The following is a 16,938-nucleotide window of genomic DNA, read 5'->3' as shown; positions in this document are numbered from 1 at the left end:
CTGATGTAAGGGGGACACTGATGGGGACACCTGATGTAAGGGGGACACTGATGGGGACACCTGATGTAAGGGGGGACACTGATGGGGACACCTGATGTAAGGGGGACACTGATGGAGACACCTGATGTAAGGAGAACTCTGATGGGGATACTAAATGTAAGAGGGACTCTGATGGGGTCATCCCCTGTGATGGGGAGTATCTCCAGGTCGATGGTCTAGGTGTGATCGGGATCTGTGGATGGATGGATGGATCTGACGTCTCCTCCTTCTCTTCTCTATACAGGAACTCCTTGAAGAAGATCATCTGTATGCTGAGGAGTTCCAAACACCGCTGCCGGAACCTTCTCTGACAGGTACCCGTCTCCTCCCAACACCGGCATGGATGTTGTGTGTCACAAAAATCCTACCGATCGCCTGGCCACCATCACCATTCACAGTCTGGGATTTTGAAAAATGTTTTTTTTTTTCTTTGTAGAGCTGAAGGAGGAAAGACGGATTATTGAGAGAGATCTGCAGAGCGATCCGCCATCTTTGACACCTGTACAACCCAAGAACAGGACGCCGGCCAGGTGAGGGGGGGGGGAGGGGTGTTTATTGGGGTGCGCGAGCACTGCCCCCTTCAGGAATTCCACTTCAGTGGCAAATCGGGAGTTCTGATTGGCAGCATCCTTGGTGGGTGAGTCAGTGTTGAATCCAACGGCTGCCAGGCATCTAGCATTTTCTAAAGAAGGAAAGCAATGACTGATCAGGAGTCCAATCTCGGTCTCCATGTGCATGAGAGTCTCTCTCTCCCATACACACGCAGCAGCGACTCAGAAGCGAGCACGCACGAGTGCCCCCAGAGCATGCAGCTAGCTCTGGGGGCACTCTGCAAGAGGGAAGAGCCGGGAGAGCAGGCAGGGGACCCGAGAAGAGGAGGATCCGGGCTGCTCTCTGCACAACCATGACACAGAGACATGCTGAGGAGTGGACTGATCATTTGGAAACTCGAGAGGGCCTGGGGTCAGTAGGGGGCCCCATGAGATGCCCCTGGTACCTTTTGCATAGGCTTTTTTGAGTTTGGGCAAAGACACAGGGGCCCCATGATCCCCTATTGCCCGGGGGCCCCATGAATTGTCAGTCCACCCCTGGACATGCTTTGTCTCTTCCGCAATAAACCTACCTACCTGCCTGTCATAGGTGCAGCTCATTGTACAATTTTGGCAATGCCGAATTCTGACTGAACTCCCATGCATGCAACATCCTCCCCGCCCAGGCAATGACAGCGCCCAGCACTCGGGACCTGGGAGCCGGCCGGGCGGGGAGCTCCGGGTCGGCACATCGCTGGATTGGAGGGGAGTATAGTTCCTCTTTAACGCTTACAGGTTCCTCCCCCAGCCTGTGATTGGACAATGAATGGAAAAGCAGCAGACTAATCACCTGCTCTCTCTGTCACTCTGCTCTCTCCGTCTATCAGCAAGCTTCTGTTAGCACAGCCGCATGTGATTGGCTCCTTGTGCTGCTTTTTCCAACCCCAGTCTGAGCTCTGCTGTACACAGAGGCTGGTATAACGTTGAATTCAGGTGCTGACAATAAATAAAATAATACATCTAGCAATGTCTAAGGCTGCTTGCACACTGCGCCAGTGTAAAAACGCATTTGCATTTTTGCTGTGTTTCCAGGGTGTTGTGCACCTGTGAAAAGAGGACACGTGAGTCAAAAAAACGCACCAAAAATGCATCCGCAGGTGCGTCTTTGATGCATTTCCAGGGTGTTTTGCACCTATAAAAAGAGGACACGTGACTCAAAAAAACGCACCAAAAATGCAACCGCAGGTGCGTTTTTTATGCCTTTCCCAGGTGTGTTTTGCACCTGTGAAGAGGACACGGGAGTCAAAACTCACCAAAAATGCAAATTCAGGTGCATTTTTGCTGCATTTCCAGGGTGTTGTGCACCTGTAAAGAGGACACGTGACTCAAAAAAACACACCAAAAATGCAACCACATCAGACCCTCGACTGATCCATTGGAAGAGTTCATGTCCCCTAATTTTGTGGTTTCCTTGTTCCTCAGGTCTCTGGAGGCTGTAAAGAGCGATCAGGAGCGCCAGACTCCTCCACAGACACCAGGACCTCCCGAATTACACCGACACAAGCTGACGCCGTGTCCTCCTCACCCAAAACTGAACAGCGCCACCAGGAGGACACAGGAAGCTCTCTGCTCCACCCTGCCCCCACCCTCACTAAGGGGTCCGGGGAGGATTCCTTCTGCTGGACAAGAACTGGCCTCCGATCATCCCCATAAACCTGCTAATGCACCTGGCAGTCCGGGGCGTCTGTGTCGGGTGTACGACCCTGGTCGGAGCATCGGTCTGTTCACCGTGAACTGCGTTCCTGCAGACAGCAGTCGGTCTACACATGGAGTGAAGCCACCAGACACTCTGTATGTTCCTGCCCCTCCCCCGGCTCAAAGGCCACCCAGCGCTGCCAACTCTGCGCCAGCGTTCCGCAGGGTGAAGGCGAAGGTGCCGAACATTCCACCATGATCTGAAACGGAACATCCGAGAGCGGGTGGATCATAGGGCGGTCTATCGGCTGGATGGGCGTCAGAGTAGATGAATCGCAGTCACGTGACTCAATGCCATTCATCCGTCATTCGTAATTCCACCAGCTCTGAATGTTTAAAGCAGAACTCCGGGATAATAAATCCATCGGTCATGTGACTTCTTCTGGAATCTCGGTGTGCTTTGTGTATTTCTTCCAGATCTGTGCTGGAATCCAGTGTGAGACGTCCTGGAATAAAGACCGCTCACTGCTGACCTCTTTCCTTGTGCAGGAGGACTGGTCTTGTCTCCACCCCTCCTGTAGTTTTTTGTAGTGGGTGGAGCTTCCTGTAATAAAGACCGCTCACTGCTGACCTCTCTCCTTGTACAGGGAACTGGTCTTGTCTCCGCCCCTCCTGTAGTTTTCTGTAGTGGGTGGAGCTTCCTGTAATAAAGACCGCTCACTGCTGACCTCTCTCCCTGTACAGGGAACTGGTCTTGTCTCCGCCCCCTTCGGTAGTTTTCTGTAATAAAGACCGCTCACTGCTGACCTCTCTCCTTGTGCAGGGTGACTGGTCTTGTCTCTGCCCCCTTCTGTAGTTTTCTGTAGTGGGTGGAACTTCCTGTAATAAAGACCGCTCACTGCTAATCTCTCTCCTTGTACAGGGGAACTGGTCTTGTGTCTGCCCCCTCCTGTAGTTTTCTGTAGTGGGTGGAGCTTCCTTTAATAAAGACTACTCACTGCTGATCTCTCTCCTTGTACAGGGGAACTGGTCTTGTCTCCGCCCCCTTCAGTACTTTTCTATAATAAAGACCGCTCACTGCTGCCCTCTCTCCTTGTGCAGGGGAACTGGTGTTGTCTCCGCCCCCTGCTGTAGTTTTCTGTTGTGGGTGGTGCTTCCTGTAATAAAGACCGCTCACTGCTGACCTCTCTCCCTGTACAGGGAACTGGTCTTGTCTCCGCCCCCTTCGGTAGTTTTCTGTAATAAAGACCGCTCACTGCTGACCTCTCTCCTTGTGCAGGGGAACTGGTCTTGTCTCCGCCCCCTCCTGCAGTTTTCTGTAGTGGGTGGAGCTTCCTGTAATAAAGACCGCTCACTACTCCCTCTCTCCTTGTGCACGGAAACTGGTCTTGTCTACGCCCCCTCCTGTAGGTTTTTGTAGTGGGTGGAGCTTCCTGTAATAAAGACTACTCACTTCCTGTAATAAAGACCGCTCACCTCTCTCCTTGTGCAGGGGAACTGGTCTTGTCTCCGCCTCCTCTGTGACGATTGTGCGCAATAGACACATGGACGCTGTACGTGACAGCCATCTTGGTAGGTCTCAGCCATGTTGTCTCTGCTGTCCTCCCTCCTCCCTCATGGTATGGAATTTATAGCTGTAAGTTGAATGGACATCAAAAGGGTCTCTTATCTTAAATAAAACACAGCTAGATGAAGCTCCAGGGCTGTAAACCGCTAATTAGTCTGGTGCAAGGGGTCTGCTTTGAGCAGCCTTTCTCATGCAGGGCGCCATGTGGGCAGCACAATGGTTAAATGGTTAGCACTTCTGCCTGGCAGTACTAGGGCCGTAGGATCGAATCCCAACTACGACACCACCTGCCTGGAGTTTGCATGTTCTCTCTGTGCCTGAGTGGGTTTCCTCCCACACTCCAAAGACATGCTGGTAGGTTAACTGGCTCCTATCTAAATTAGCCCTAGTATGTGTATGTATGAATCGCTTCTCGGCCTTTTGGCTAAGATCAAGTGTAGTATCAGCAGGGGCGGACTGACAACTCATGAGGCCCCCGGGCAATAGGGGATCATGGTGCCCCTGTGTCCTTGCCCAAACTTAAAAAAGCCTATGAAAAAGGTACCAGGGGAATCTCATGGGGCCCCCTACTGACCCCGGGCCCTCGGGCAATGCCCGAGTTTCCAGATGGTCAGTCCGCTCCTGAGTATCAGTGATTGGGAGAGGGAATACCGGTGCCTCCTGTTGGGTGGGGGCGCTGGTTAGCACTTCTGATGGAATTTGGTGGGAATGGTGAGAGTGGTGGGGAAGCCTTTTCCTCCGGGGTTGATTCTGGTCTGGTGTACCAGGCTTGTCCCCAGTCATCTGTCATGGTGGATAGTGAGTTTGTAGTAAATGTCCAATCTCCTGCTGAATGAGATACAGAAAGGTGAAGACATTATAGAGGAAATAGGGGCTCATTCACACCAGATCTGGCATTTTGCGGGCCGCGGTGTTCTTCAGAGCAGCCTATCTCATGCAGGGTGCCATGTGGGCAGCACAATGGTTAAATGGTTAGCTCTTCCACCTTGCAGTACTCGGGTCGTCGGTTCCAATCCCAACCATGGCACCACCTGCCTGGAGTTTGCATGTCCTCCCTGTGCGGGTTTCCTTCAGGTACTCTGGTTTCCTCCTACACTTCAAAGACATGCTGGTAGGTTAACTGGCTCCTGTCTAAATTGGCCCTAGTATGTGTATGTATGAATCGCTCCTTGGCCTTTTGGCTAAGATCAAGTGTAGTATCAGTTTTCGGGGATGTAGGTGCCTCCTGTTGGGTGGGGGCGCTGGTTAGTACTTCTTCTGATGGAAAGGTGAGAGTGGTGGAGGAGTCTTATCCTCCGGGGTTGATTCTGGCCCGGTGCACCAGGCTTGTCCCCGGAGGTAGGCAAGGCTCTCCCTAAGCTAAGTTCTGATGCCTTCCTGGTTGGGATGGGGCTGCTCTGGTCTGGCCGGGCTGAGAAAGAAGCCCGCGGTGTATGTGCTCCTGGAGTGGCAATCGCTTCTCGGCCTTTTGGCTAAGATCAAGTGTAGTATCGACCTTGCCTTTAGGGGTGTCCCGGCTTCCAGCTAGGACGTTGAGAAACACTTGTATCTATCCAAGCCATTTGGTCTGTGTGGGGTACCCTCTTCTCGGCCTTGTAGGATCGTCGATTAAATTCGGCTTCACCTACTTGCTGCTATTGGGTTTGAGGCTTAGCCCCCACACAGAACGAGTTTGTGATCTTCCCCCCCCCTTGTTCACTCTGCGTTACTACCTCCGGGCAGTAGACGCTCAATAGCCTTTTCAAAGGCTAAGCAAGCGAGAGTGAAGCCGCCGAGGAAGAAGAAGGAGAAGGAACCCGACCAAGATCCCTGGGAAGCCCTTCTGAACTCCTCTGCGCCAAGATGGGGAAGAAACAGACCGTGAAGAAGCCACAGAACGCCACCACCGCCAAGACCCCGGGAGAAGCCGCCTCCGCCTCCACCTCCACCCCAGACCGCCCCGGCCCTGCAGACGGTCTCCCTCCCTTGGAGCCCTGGATGAAGCAGACAGTCGTGCTGCGGCTGAAAGAGGTGGATGGCAGAATCCCGGAAATGACCCCGGAAGTCTTCGGCAAGAAGATGATACTCGAGCAGGGATTTAGCAAGGCAGAGACCCTGTCGGTGCAGTCCTTTGTGAGAGGTATGTTCCTGGTCACCTTTGTCTCACTACAGGTGTGCAGAAGGTACTGGGAGGCAGTGAAGACCGCTGGACCCGACTCCCTCTTCCGGAAGTTCGCTGCGAACTCTCCCATTCAAAGGGACGAAAGAAGGATCACGGTGTCCATGAGGAACCCTCACGTCCCCGGCAGAGACATCGCCACCTACCTCCAAAGGTTTTGTGTCGTGTTGAAGGACCCAGTCCGGATACTAGACACCAACGGCTTCTGGACTGGTAAGTGGGCTGTGTTTTGCAGGCTACTAAGAGATCGTCCCGCTGGAGATCTCCAACACCTGCAACAATGCTTCTCCCTGGGATCGTCATCAGGACTCCTACACTACCCGGACCTACCCCAGTCATGCCGCAAGTGCGGCCAGCCGGGGCACGAGGGTAAGGAATGCAGTGTGCTTTCTTGTAGGTTCTGTAGGTCTGCAGGTCACGAGACCAAGGATTGCCCAAGGTCCAGAACCTGCAACCTCTGTGGACGGTCCGAGCACGTCTACAGAGACTGCCCAGAAAGAAGCAGGACGTACGCCGGGGCCCTGAGCAAGGGCCCGGCCACCAAACCAGCGCCACAAAAGCCTCCAAAGGACCCGGGTAAGAGGAACCCCCCCCAGGCCCCAGGTACCCCTGCCCCTGGTCCCCCTGCCCCTGGTCCCCCTGGTCCCCCTGCCCCTGGTCCCCCTGGTCCCCCTGCCCCTGGTCCCCCTGCCCCTGGTCCCCCCGCCCCTGGCCCCCCCGCCCCTGGTCCCCCTGCCCCTGCCCCTGGTCCCTCTGCCCCGGCCCCCGGCCCCTCGGCCCCTGGTCCCCCTGCCCCTACCCCCCCCCTGCCCCCCTGCCCCTGCCCCGGTCCCACCCCCCCCCCCGGACCTGTCCTCCCAGGAGGACTTCCCGCCCCTTCCCCCTGTTACCCCTGTCAGCAACTCTGCGGCGGGGTACAGGAAGCGGAAGAAGGAGCAGGCCAGCCCGGCGGCGGAGGACACCTCCTCTGCCACCAAGCGGCCTGCCGTCCTCCAGAATGTCGCAGGCCCCGACCCCGTGGGGGAGGACCTCGACACGCTGGAGGAAGAAGAGGTGGAAGAAGAGATGGCTCTGACCCAGTCGGAGCCAGATCTCTCCACCGACTTCAATGAGGTCCTCAACGAGGTCCTCAATCAGATTGGTCTGGGCCAGGACACTTGTCAGGCCACAGAGGTCACAGAGGTCGCCCCCCCTCCCCAGGGGAGGTAGGCACAGCCCCTGCCGACTAACCCCTTCATCTCTTTCCCATGATGGCTGAGATATCTATCTTTTCCATTAATGTGAGGAGCATAAAGGACGTGTCTAGGAGGCAGACTGTGCTGACCTTTCTTTCCACACAGCAGAGTGATGTGTACATGCTTCAGGAGTGCGCACTTCCCCCTCTGAGGAGGTACACTCATTTGTCCTCCCAGTGGACCCATGGTCCCTCCTACTGGTCTGGGGGTGGCGATTGCAAGTCTGCAGGGGTTGCGGTTCTCATCCGGGGAGGACGTTTCACTGTTGACTCCGTCCATGAGCTCGTCTGTGGCCGCCTTCTGGTCATAGATGGCTCGTGGGCGGGGGAGCCCGTTAGGCTCATCAACGTGTACGCCCCCCCGGAGAAGAACGCGCGGCTGGAACTTTTCCAAACCCTGCGGACGCAACTCGCCACAACGAGAGCAGTAGTAATCGGCGGTGACTTTAACTGTCCGATAGAGGAGGATGGGCGCAGCTCCAGCATATACGCAAAACTCGACGTCACCTCGAAGCTGCTCCGGGAGATGATTGCAGAGGCTTCCCTGCGAGACGCAGTGGGATCCGTGGGGCGCGGTTCCGTGAACTACTCATGGAGCCGCCCCGATGGATCCGTGCGCTCCAGGATTGACTTTGTGCTCACCTCCAGGGCAGTCAGGCACCGCGGGTTCTCCATGGTTCCCTGCTTTTTCTCTGACCACAGGGCCATTCACTTTCAAGGTGATCTGGGAGAGGGCTTTGCCCCGGGCCCAGGCTCCTGGAAGCTGAATTGCACCCTGCTGGGCGATGAGGAACTGCTAGCGGAGCTCAGGGAAATCTACGGTGCCTGGCGAGAGGAGAAGGCTTTCTTTCCTAAGGTCAGCGACTGGTGGGAGTTCGTGAAAGTCAAGCTGCGCAGCTTCTTTCAGGCCAGGGGACGCCAGCAAGTGTGTGCCAGGAGGAAGGAACTCAGGAGGCTGCAGCGTCAGCTGCAGTCCCTGCAGGACCTTCACCACTGTGGCTGGGACGTGAGGCAAGACCTGGAGGACACCAAGAAGTGCTTGAAAAAGCACTTTGAGGAAGAATCCAGGCACATTGTCTTCCGTGCCAAAGTGGAGCATCTCGAGAAAGGTGAGAAGTGTAACTCTTTCTTTTTCAGGAAACTCCACTCAGGACACACACCCCTGTCGGAGCTGCGTGACAAGACTGGAACACTCCAGAAGGGGAAGGAGGCCGTGATGGAAGTGGTCAGCGACTACTACTCCGACCTCTACTCTCCTAAAGAAACGAACTCGGAAGCGGCCGACAGGTTCTTGTCAGGTATCTCTAACACTATTGATCCTGCAGGTTTGTCGGCCACCAACGCCCCCTTGACGTTGGAGGAACTGCACTCTGCCGCTAAATCCTTTAGGCAAGGCAGGACCCCGGGCTGCGACGGTCTCCCAGCGGAGCTTTATGTAGCGCTGTGGGATCTCGTGGGCCCGGACCTGCTCGAGCTGTACGAGGAGATGGTGGTGGAGGGCAAGATGCCTCCTTCGTTGAGGGAGGGGATGATCACGATCCTGTACAAGCGTAAGGGGGAGAGATGTGACTTGAAAAATTGGCGTCCCATCTCTCTTCTGAACGTGGACTACAAGATCCTCGCCAAGGTCATGGCGAACAGACTGAAGGCTGTCATCGGACAGATCATCAACCCGGATCAGACTTGTGGCATTCCTGGCCGCAGGATTGCGGACAGCCTAGCGCTTGTCCGGGACACGGTCCAATACATCAAGGACCGCCGTGTGCACGCGGCCCTGGTCAGTCTTGATCAGGAGAAGGCCTTTGACCGTGTCTCCCATGGGTTTATGTGCAGAGCCCTGCGCAGGTTTGGTCTCGGGGAAATGTTTTGTTCATATGTTGACATCATGTATAATGACATCTGTAGTTCCGTGCAGGTGAACGGCTGGAAGACTGACCCCTTCCCGGTTCTCTCCGGGGTCAGACAAGGCTGTCCTCTCTCACCTCTGCTTTTTGTTTGCTGTATAGAGCTCTTCGCCGAATGCATCAGACGGAATCCAGAGATCGGGGGAATCACCGCACCGGGACCAGACAGACGGGAAGTGAAGTGCTCGCTCTACATGGACGACGTGACGGTGTTCTGTGCCAACCAGCGCTCCATCGACCTGCTCGTCCAGACCTGCGAGGACTTCGGCCAAGCTTCGGGGGCAAAGGTCAACTGCGGGAAGTCGGAAGTCATGCTCTTCGGAAAGTGGTTCCTGCCTTCTTCTGCATCCATGCCCTTTGGCATCAAGACAGACTTCATGAAGATTTTGGGAGTTTGGTTTGGTGCCGAGGGCGCAGCCCTGAAGTCTTGGGAGGAGAGACTGGCCAAGATGCGCCAAAAGTTTGGACTCTGGAGCCTCAGAGACCTCACCATCGAAGGGAAGACACTGGTACTCCGCAGCGAGATTCTCCCTGTGTTGCAGTACCTCGCCCAGGCCTGGCCCCCCCGGGTCAACACCTGCAAGGCCATCACCAGGGCGGTGTTTCACTTCATCTGGGGCTCCAAGATGGACAGAGTGAAGCGGGCAGTCATGTTCAAGGAACCCCTCAAGGGCGGTAAGGGCGTGCCCGACATCGCCACCCAGCTGAGGGTGTTCTTTGCTTGCAACTGCGTCCGCAGAACTTTGCCAAGACGGACTATGGACTCTGGCGGGAACGCAATGTCTCGCTTCTTCCTGTTGCCTCTCTGGAGGTCCCTGGGGTGGGACACCTGGGATAGTTCCATCCCCTACAACTGGGACACTCCTTGGTTCTACTTGGATACCTTCAAGTTCATCAGGGAGCAAGGGCTGCAGGGAGTCAAGCCGGACTTGTGGAAGCCAAAGACCATCTACAAGCTCATCCGAGCCAGCGACATTTTGGAGTCGGTTCCAGGCCTGCCTTCAGACACCTGCAAGGTGGTCTGGAGGAATGTTTCTTCTAACATCCTCACCAACAGGCACAAAGACCTGGCATGGATGGCTATCCAGGGGGGACTGCCTCTCAGGACATTTATGCATGCCAGGAACCTGAGCAGATACAGACACTGCCCCTTCTGCATCACCCATGAGGAAACGTCCTATCACGTTTTCTGGGAGTGCTCATTTGCTCAGACCCTGTTGGGGGCCCTGGAACCTGAACTCAAGGACTTTGTGCCACAGACAGCCATCACTCACTTTGGGGTTTTGAATGGACTGTTCTGTGGAACTTTTTCTTTGGAGGACATTGACGGCGCCTGGCGGGTGCTGTGCTGTTTCAAGGACGCTTTATGGTGCGCCAGAAAGCGCCTCACACTCCAGCGGGAGAGGATGTCCATTGAGGACTGCCGCAGACTGATCCTCAGTCTGCTCAGAGACTATTCCTTGTTGGACTTTAAGGAGGAAGAGGACGTCTGAAGATTTCCCCCTTCCCCCTACTCCCCCTTGCGTGTCTTTGTCCCTTCAATAAAGCTTCGGGCCTGTGTTTCCCCCTCCCCCCCCCTTCCCCCCCCCCCACACACCCGATGCCTATTGTTGATAGTGTTTTTTTCAGTTATCGTTTTCGTGCATGACATAGTAACTAGGAAATGTATATCGTATTAGGATGCTACAGTTTTTGGGGTAAGCGGCGTCATGCATGACGTGGTGGTCCGGGGGATTCATCCTCCGTGCACATCACGTCAGGCATCATACCGCTGAGCGAATGTATTTATTGGCCTGAATGTATTTATCGTATGTTTGGAACTGTATTGCTATGTGGTGCGCTGCGTCGCAGTACAGGGTGAGATGTACCCCGATTACACGTAACATGTTGTTTTTGATGCTTATGCAATAAAAGTATCTTTTCAATCAAAAAAAAGGGGTCTGCTTTGAAAACCACTTTCCTCTGCCCCATCGTAAAACAATAACTCAGCCAGCCATGACTTGTTAGGCCATTAGGGCTAGAGCGTGCCATAAAACATACATTCCACATGTAGACATTGTTCATACAATTCATAAAGTTCAGCAGGAACTGGACACATTAATATTAGGTACATATTTGGATAGATCATTTTAATATGAGTCAAACAAGACCTTACATGACTACATTAGAACCTAGGAAGAGAGAAGAAGCGGTCTCTTCCCTCCTGGGTGACAAGGGGACGCTGTGTTTGGTATCCCTGGGTTTGAAATATAATTCTGGATATGAATCTGCCAGTTACTAGAATACCACCTGTACCTATTGGAGGTTATTAACCTTAGTATGGAATTGTAAGGCGACTTGGTCATAACCTTGGTTACCTCCTAGTACCCCACCCCCAAACTGGATGATTGGTCATTTGTTCTCAGGAGACACCCCTTTAATATGATAGAAAAAGACTGACAGGCTGGAGAAAGAGAGCTCTTGTTTAACCCCTTCACAGCGGCGCCTCCCGGCCCTTTAAGGGATCCGGAAGCCAGGAGATGGGGCGGGGTTTAGGGTCATGTGACGTGCCATCACAGCGGTCACATGATCGGCAAAGGTTCTGATCGAAAGAGGAGATCGGGACCTTTCCATGAGTATGGGACATGTGTGCTGGGAGCACGCTCTCAGCACATATGTCCTTTTTTAATAGAACGCAAATGTGTGGCCGCTCAGCGTCTAGACCCAGATGCCGGGAGCCCGCACATTTGTGTGTGGCCGGTGTGAAGAGATTAACATCAACCAGGAAAAATCTAATGGACTGGAGAGCCAAGGCAATCTTTTTGTTCGGATGATTGGACTCTGCTAAAACTAAGGACATTGCAAGTATTCTGCCCTCTCAACTCCTTTCTTTTATTTGTTGCTTTATTGCTCTCTTTATATCTTTGTTACGTATTTTTCTGTAAATATTTTTATTGCACCATTTTGACCTTTTTAGTAATAAATCCTATTTTCTGAAAAGTGTTGAAACTGTCTCTAAAGCCTTTAATGCAAACTAAAGAATCCTTGTCTCTGAAGAGTGCTACTGTATGTAATAATCCTCTGATATCCCTGTCCCTGGAAGAGTGTTCCTGTATGTAATAATCCTCTGATATCCCTGTCCCTGGAAGAGTGCTCCTGTATGTATATATAATCCTCTGATGTCCCTGGAAGAGTGTTCCTGTATGTAATAATCCTCTGATATCCCTGTCCCTGGAAGAGTGCTTCTTTATATATAATCCTCTGATATCCCTGTCCCTGGAAGAGTGCTCCTGTATGTATATATAAAACTCTGATATCCCTGTCCCTGGAAGAGTGCTCCTGTATGTATATATAATCCTCTGATTTCCCTGTCCCTGGAAGAGTGCTCCTGTATAAATATATAATCCTGATATCCCTGTCCCTGGAAGAGTGCTCCTGTATGTATATATAATCCTCTGATATCCCTGTCCCTGGAAGAGTGCTCCTGTATGTATATATAATCCTCTGATATCCATGTCCCTGGAAGAGTGCTCCTGTATGTATGTAAATATATATTTCTCTGATATCTCTGTCCCTGGAAGAGTGCTCCTGTATGTAATAATCCTCTGATATCCCTGTCCCTGGAAGAGTGCTCCTGTATGTAATAATCCTCTAATATCCCTGTCCCTGGAAGAGTGTTCCTGTATGTAATAATCCTCTGATATCCCTGTCCCTGGAAGAGTGCTCCTGTATGTAATAATCCTCTGATATCCCTGTCCCTGGAAGAGTGTTCCTGTATGTAATAATCCTCAGATATCCCTGTCCCTGGAAGAGTGCTCCTGTATGTAATAATCCTCCTATATCCCTGTCCCTGGAAGAGTGCTTCTTTATATATAATCCTCTGATATCCCTGTCCCTGGAAGAGTGTTCCTGTATAAATATATAATCCTGATATCCCTGTCCCTGGAAGAGTGCTCCTGTATGTATATATAATCCTGATATCCCTGTCCCTGGAAGAGTGCTCCTGTATGTAATAATCCTCTGATATCCCTGTCCCTGGAAGAGTGCTCCTGTATGTAATAATCCTCTGATATCCCTGTCCCTGGAAGAGTGTTCCTGTATGTAATAATCCTCTGATATCCCTGTCCCTGGAAAAGTGCTCCTGTATGTAATAATCCTCTAATATCCCTGTCCCTGGAAGAGTGCTCCTGTATATATAATCCTCCTATATCCCTGTCCCTGGAAGAGTGTTCCTGTATGTATATATAATCCTGATATCCCTGTCCCTGGAAGAGTGTTCCTGTATGTAATAATCCTCCTATATCCCTGTCCCTGGAAGAGTGTTCCTGTATGTAATAATCCTCCTATATCCCTGTCCCTGGAAGAGTGTTCCTGTATGTAATAATCCTCTGATATCCCTGTCCCTGGAAGAGTGTTCCTGTATGTAACCCTCTGATATCCCTGTCTGTGGTGACAGTGTGTAATAATTCTCTGAATATCCCTGTCCCTGGAAGAGTGTTCCTGTATATATAATGCTCCTATATCCCTGTCCCTGGAAGAGTGTTCCTGTATGTAATAATCCTCTGATATCCCTGTCTGTGGTGACAGTGTGTAATAATTCTCTGAATATCCCTGTCCCTGGAAGAGTGTTCCTGTATGTAATAATCCTCCGATATCCCTGTCTGTGGTGACAGTGTGTGTTGCAGACGCTTATGCTGATTTCGTGTTATTGCTAGGATTTGTGAGTTTCCTCCGTCTCTGTAAAAAGGAGGTAGTGGCAGTGTGAAGGGTTAATTGCGTAATTAACCTAACCCAGTAACAATCGCTCTCAGGCTGCTGGCACCTGGATTGTAGTCCTGCCAGCTGGAAAATCTTTGTGCAGGGCACAGCTGAGAGTGGCATTGTTACACAAGTGACAGCGCGGTGTGAGATCGGCAGGTCCTTCGAACACGAGTTGGTGAGAAGGACGGGGGTCGGGTTTCATCACAGGGAGATTTCTCTTTATACATTCTGTACATGGGGGGGGGGGGGATTGTTCTGGATCTTGTATTGTAGAAAGATGAGTCCTGGCGTGGGGGGGGGGGGAGATTTCTATTTATACATTCTGTACATGGGGGGATTGTTCTAGATGTTGTATTGTGGAAGGGATAAGTCCTGAGGGGAGATTTCTCTTTATACATTCTGTACATGGGGGGGATTGTTCTGGATCTTGTTTTGTGGAAGGGATGAGTCCTGGGGGGATATTTCTCTTTATACATTCTCTACATAGGGGGATTGTTCTGGATCTTGTTTTGTGGAAGGGATGAGTCCTGGGGGGATATTTCTCTTTATACATTATCTACATGGGGGGATTGTTCTGGATCTTGTATTGTAGAAGGGACGAGTCCTGGGGGTGGGGGGAGATTTCTCTTTATACATTCTGTACATGGGGGGATTGTTCTGGGTCTTGTATTGTGGAAGGGATGAGTCCTGGGGGGAGATTTCTCTTTATACATTCTGTACATGGGGGGATTGTTCTGGATCTTGTATTGTGGAAGGGATGAGTCCTGGGGGGAGATTTCTCTTTATACATTCTGTACATGGGGGGATTGTTCTGGATCTTGTATTGTGGAAGGGATGGGTCCTGGGGGGAGATTTTCCTTTATACATTCTGTATATGGGGGGATTGTTCTGGATCTTGTATTGTGGATGGGATGAGTCCTGGGGGGAGATTTCTCTTTATACATTCTGTACATGGGGGGATTGTTCTGGATCTTATATTGTGGAAGGTATGAGTCTTGGGAAGAGATTTCTCTTTATACATTCTGTACATGGGGGGATTGTTCTGGGTCTTGTATTGTAGAAGGGATGAGTCCTGGGGGGAGATTTCTCTTTATACATTCTGTACATGGGGGGATTGTTCTGGATCTTGTATTGTGGAAGGGATGGGTCCTGGGGGGAGATTTTCCTTTATACATTCTGTATATGGGGGGATTGTTCTGGATCTTGTATTGTGGAAGGGATGAGTCCTGGGGGGAGATTTCTCTTTATACATTCTGTACATGGGGGGATTGTTCTGGATCTTATATTGTGGAAGGTATGAGTCTTGGGAAGAGATTTCTCTTTATACATTCTGTACATGGGGGGATTGTTCTGGGTCTTGTATTGTAGAAGGGATGAGTCCTGGGGGGAGATTTCTCTTTATACATTCTGTACATGGGGGGATTGTTCTGGATCTTGTATTGTGGAAGGGATGAGTCCTGGGGGGAGATTTCTCTTTATACATTCTGTACATGGGGGGATTGTTCTGGATCTTGTATTGTGGAAGGTATGAGTCTTGGTAAGAGATTTCCCTTTATACATTCTGTACATGGGGGGATTGTTCTGGATCTTGTATTGTGGAAGGGATGAGTCCTGGGGGAGATTTCTCTTTATACATTCTGTACATGGGGGGATTGTTCCGGATCTTGTGTTGTGGAAGGGATGAGTCTTGGGAAGAGATTTCTCTTTATACATTCTGTACATGGGGGGATTGTTCTGGATCTTGTATTGTGGAAGGGATGAGTCCTGGGGGGAGATTTCTCTTTATACATTCTGTACGTGGGGGGATTGTTCTGGATCTTGTATTGTGGAAGGGATGAGTCCTGGGGTTGAGATTTCTCTTTATACATTCTGTACGGGGGGGGGGATTGTTCTGGATCTTGTATTGTGGAAGGGATGAGTCCTGGGGGGAGATTTCTCTTTATACATTCTGTACGGGGGGGGGGGGGGGGATTGTTCTGGATCTTATATTGTGGAAGGGATGAGTCTTGGGAAGAGATTTCTCTTTATACATTCTGCACATGGGGGGATTGTTCTGGATCTTGTATTGTGGAAGGGATGGGTCCTGGGGGGGATTTCTCTTTATACATTCTGTACATGGGGGGATTGTTCTGGATCTTGTATTGTGGAAGGGATGAGTCTTGGGAAGAGATTTCTCTTTATACATTCTGTACATGGAATTGTTCCGGATCTTCCACTTTCTTGGCATTCTCTGTTCTTCCGCCTGAATCGTGTCTCACAATTAGGACGCATACTGGAAGGGGGGTAGGGGGTAGGCGTGTTTGAGTGGAGGACCCGCCCACTGCCTGTCTGCTCCCATGATCCTCTTCTCCTTATTTGCATGCTGATTGCTCATCTTCTATAGAGATTTATCGGTGTGATGAATATAATATCGATCTTCTTATCTCTCCTCATGTTCTCTGTCCTGCTCTGTATGATGACAGTGACGAGGAGGATTATGAATGATACAAAATATTAGGTGGGGGAGGGCTCTCCATGATGTGAACAGAGACGGTCTGTCAGTGGGGGGTTCTCGCTCCCCTGTGTTCTCTATACTCTGGTTTCTCTTCAGATCGAATAAATCTTTCGCCTTTTACTAAAGATTTCCGTGGAGAGGAACAATTATGAGTTTACTCCAATTTTTTGAGGCCCGGAGAGATCCGGGCTAACCTTCCTGGTCAATGATAGAGATGAGATTGGTTCATCAGAGCTGACAATCAACAACCATGTTGTAATGTGGGGGAGGAGAAAATTCCTTTGTTCCTGGGATGAGGTTAGGGGCAGTGAATGGTATACTGATGCCAGAGAGTGGGACATGGGGTGGGGATTGCTGTGTTTTGGGGTTCTGATCCCAGAGAAGGGGTATATAGGGTGGGGACTGGGTTGTTTTGAGGTCCTTATCTCAGAGCGTGGGACATATTATTATTATACAGTATTTATAAAGCGCCAATAGTTCGCTCAGCGCTGTACATTACAAAGGGGGACAGAACATGTGACAGAACAATACCAATACAATGCAAAACATGAGGGGATTGAGGGCCCTGCTCCTTGGA

At 51.4% G+C, this 16,938-nt stretch overlaps 2 protein-coding genes, 1 non-coding gene and 2 pseudogenes across 3 annotated transcripts; all 5 read left to right on the top strand.

Moving 5' to 3' along the window:
- Window positions 1–283: 283 nt before the first annotated feature.
- LOC149428926 (uncharacterized) lies at window positions 284–2,712 on the top strand (the record flags this gene model as incomplete). The annotated part of the gene is made up of 3 exons (XM_089666935.1): window positions 284–353; window positions 476–569; window positions 2,052–2,712. Coding segments are annotated over 3 exons (636 nt in total), but the record flags the coding sequence as incomplete, so codon positions are not given.
- A 1,523-nt stretch (window positions 2,713–4,235) lies between these two features.
- LOC149428925 (U2 spliceosomal RNA) lies at window positions 4,236–4,452 on the top strand (annotated as a pseudogene).
- Window positions 4,453–5,283: 831 nt separating this feature from the next.
- LOC149428924 (U2 spliceosomal RNA) lies at window positions 5,284–5,489 on the top strand (annotated as a pseudogene).
- A 1,352-nt stretch (window positions 5,490–6,841) lies between these two features.
- Window positions 6,842–11,052, top strand: LOC149428923 (uncharacterized). The gene is made up of 2 exons (XM_089666934.1): window positions 6,842–8,521; window positions 9,230–11,052. The coding sequence occupies exons 1-2, from the start codon at window positions 7,237–7,239 to the stop codon at window positions 10,618–10,620; spliced, it is 2,676 nt and encodes an 891-aa protein (XP_089523060.1). The 5' UTR covers window positions 6,842–7,236; the 3' UTR covers window positions 10,621–11,052.
- Window positions 11,053–16,437: 5,385 nt separating this feature from the next.
- On the top strand, window positions 16,438–16,552 carry LOC149428922 (U5 spliceosomal RNA). Its single transcript, XR_016310665.1, has one exon. It is a non-coding gene; the product is annotated as a U5 spliceosomal RNA (small nuclear RNA).
- The last annotated feature ends 386 nt before the right edge of the window (window positions 16,553–16,938 follow it).

The sequence above is a fragment of the Staurois parvus genome, unplaced genomic scaffold (assembly GCF_062004578.1).
Source record: "Staurois parvus isolate SC_StPar_1 unplaced genomic scaffold, SC_StPar_1.0 ptg002919l, whole genome shotgun sequence".
Classification (NCBI taxonomy): Eukaryota; Metazoa; Chordata; class Amphibia; order Anura; family Ranidae; genus Staurois; species Staurois parvus.
The sequence above is the reverse complement of the archived record's forward strand: the minus strand, read 5'-3'. Positions and strand labels throughout refer to the sequence as shown.

What these genes read in the sequence shown, in the direction of transcription:
- LOC149428923 (XM_089666934.1), top strand. Translation starts at nt 7,237, where the DNA reads ATGATGGCTGAGATATCTATCTTTTCCATTAATGTGAGGAGCATAAAG. An exon ending in GGCCGACAGGTTCTTGTCAG is followed by an intron (nt 8,522 to 9,229) that starts GTATCTCTAACA and finishes TTTGCTGTATAG; the next exon opens with AGCTCTTCGCCGAATGCATC.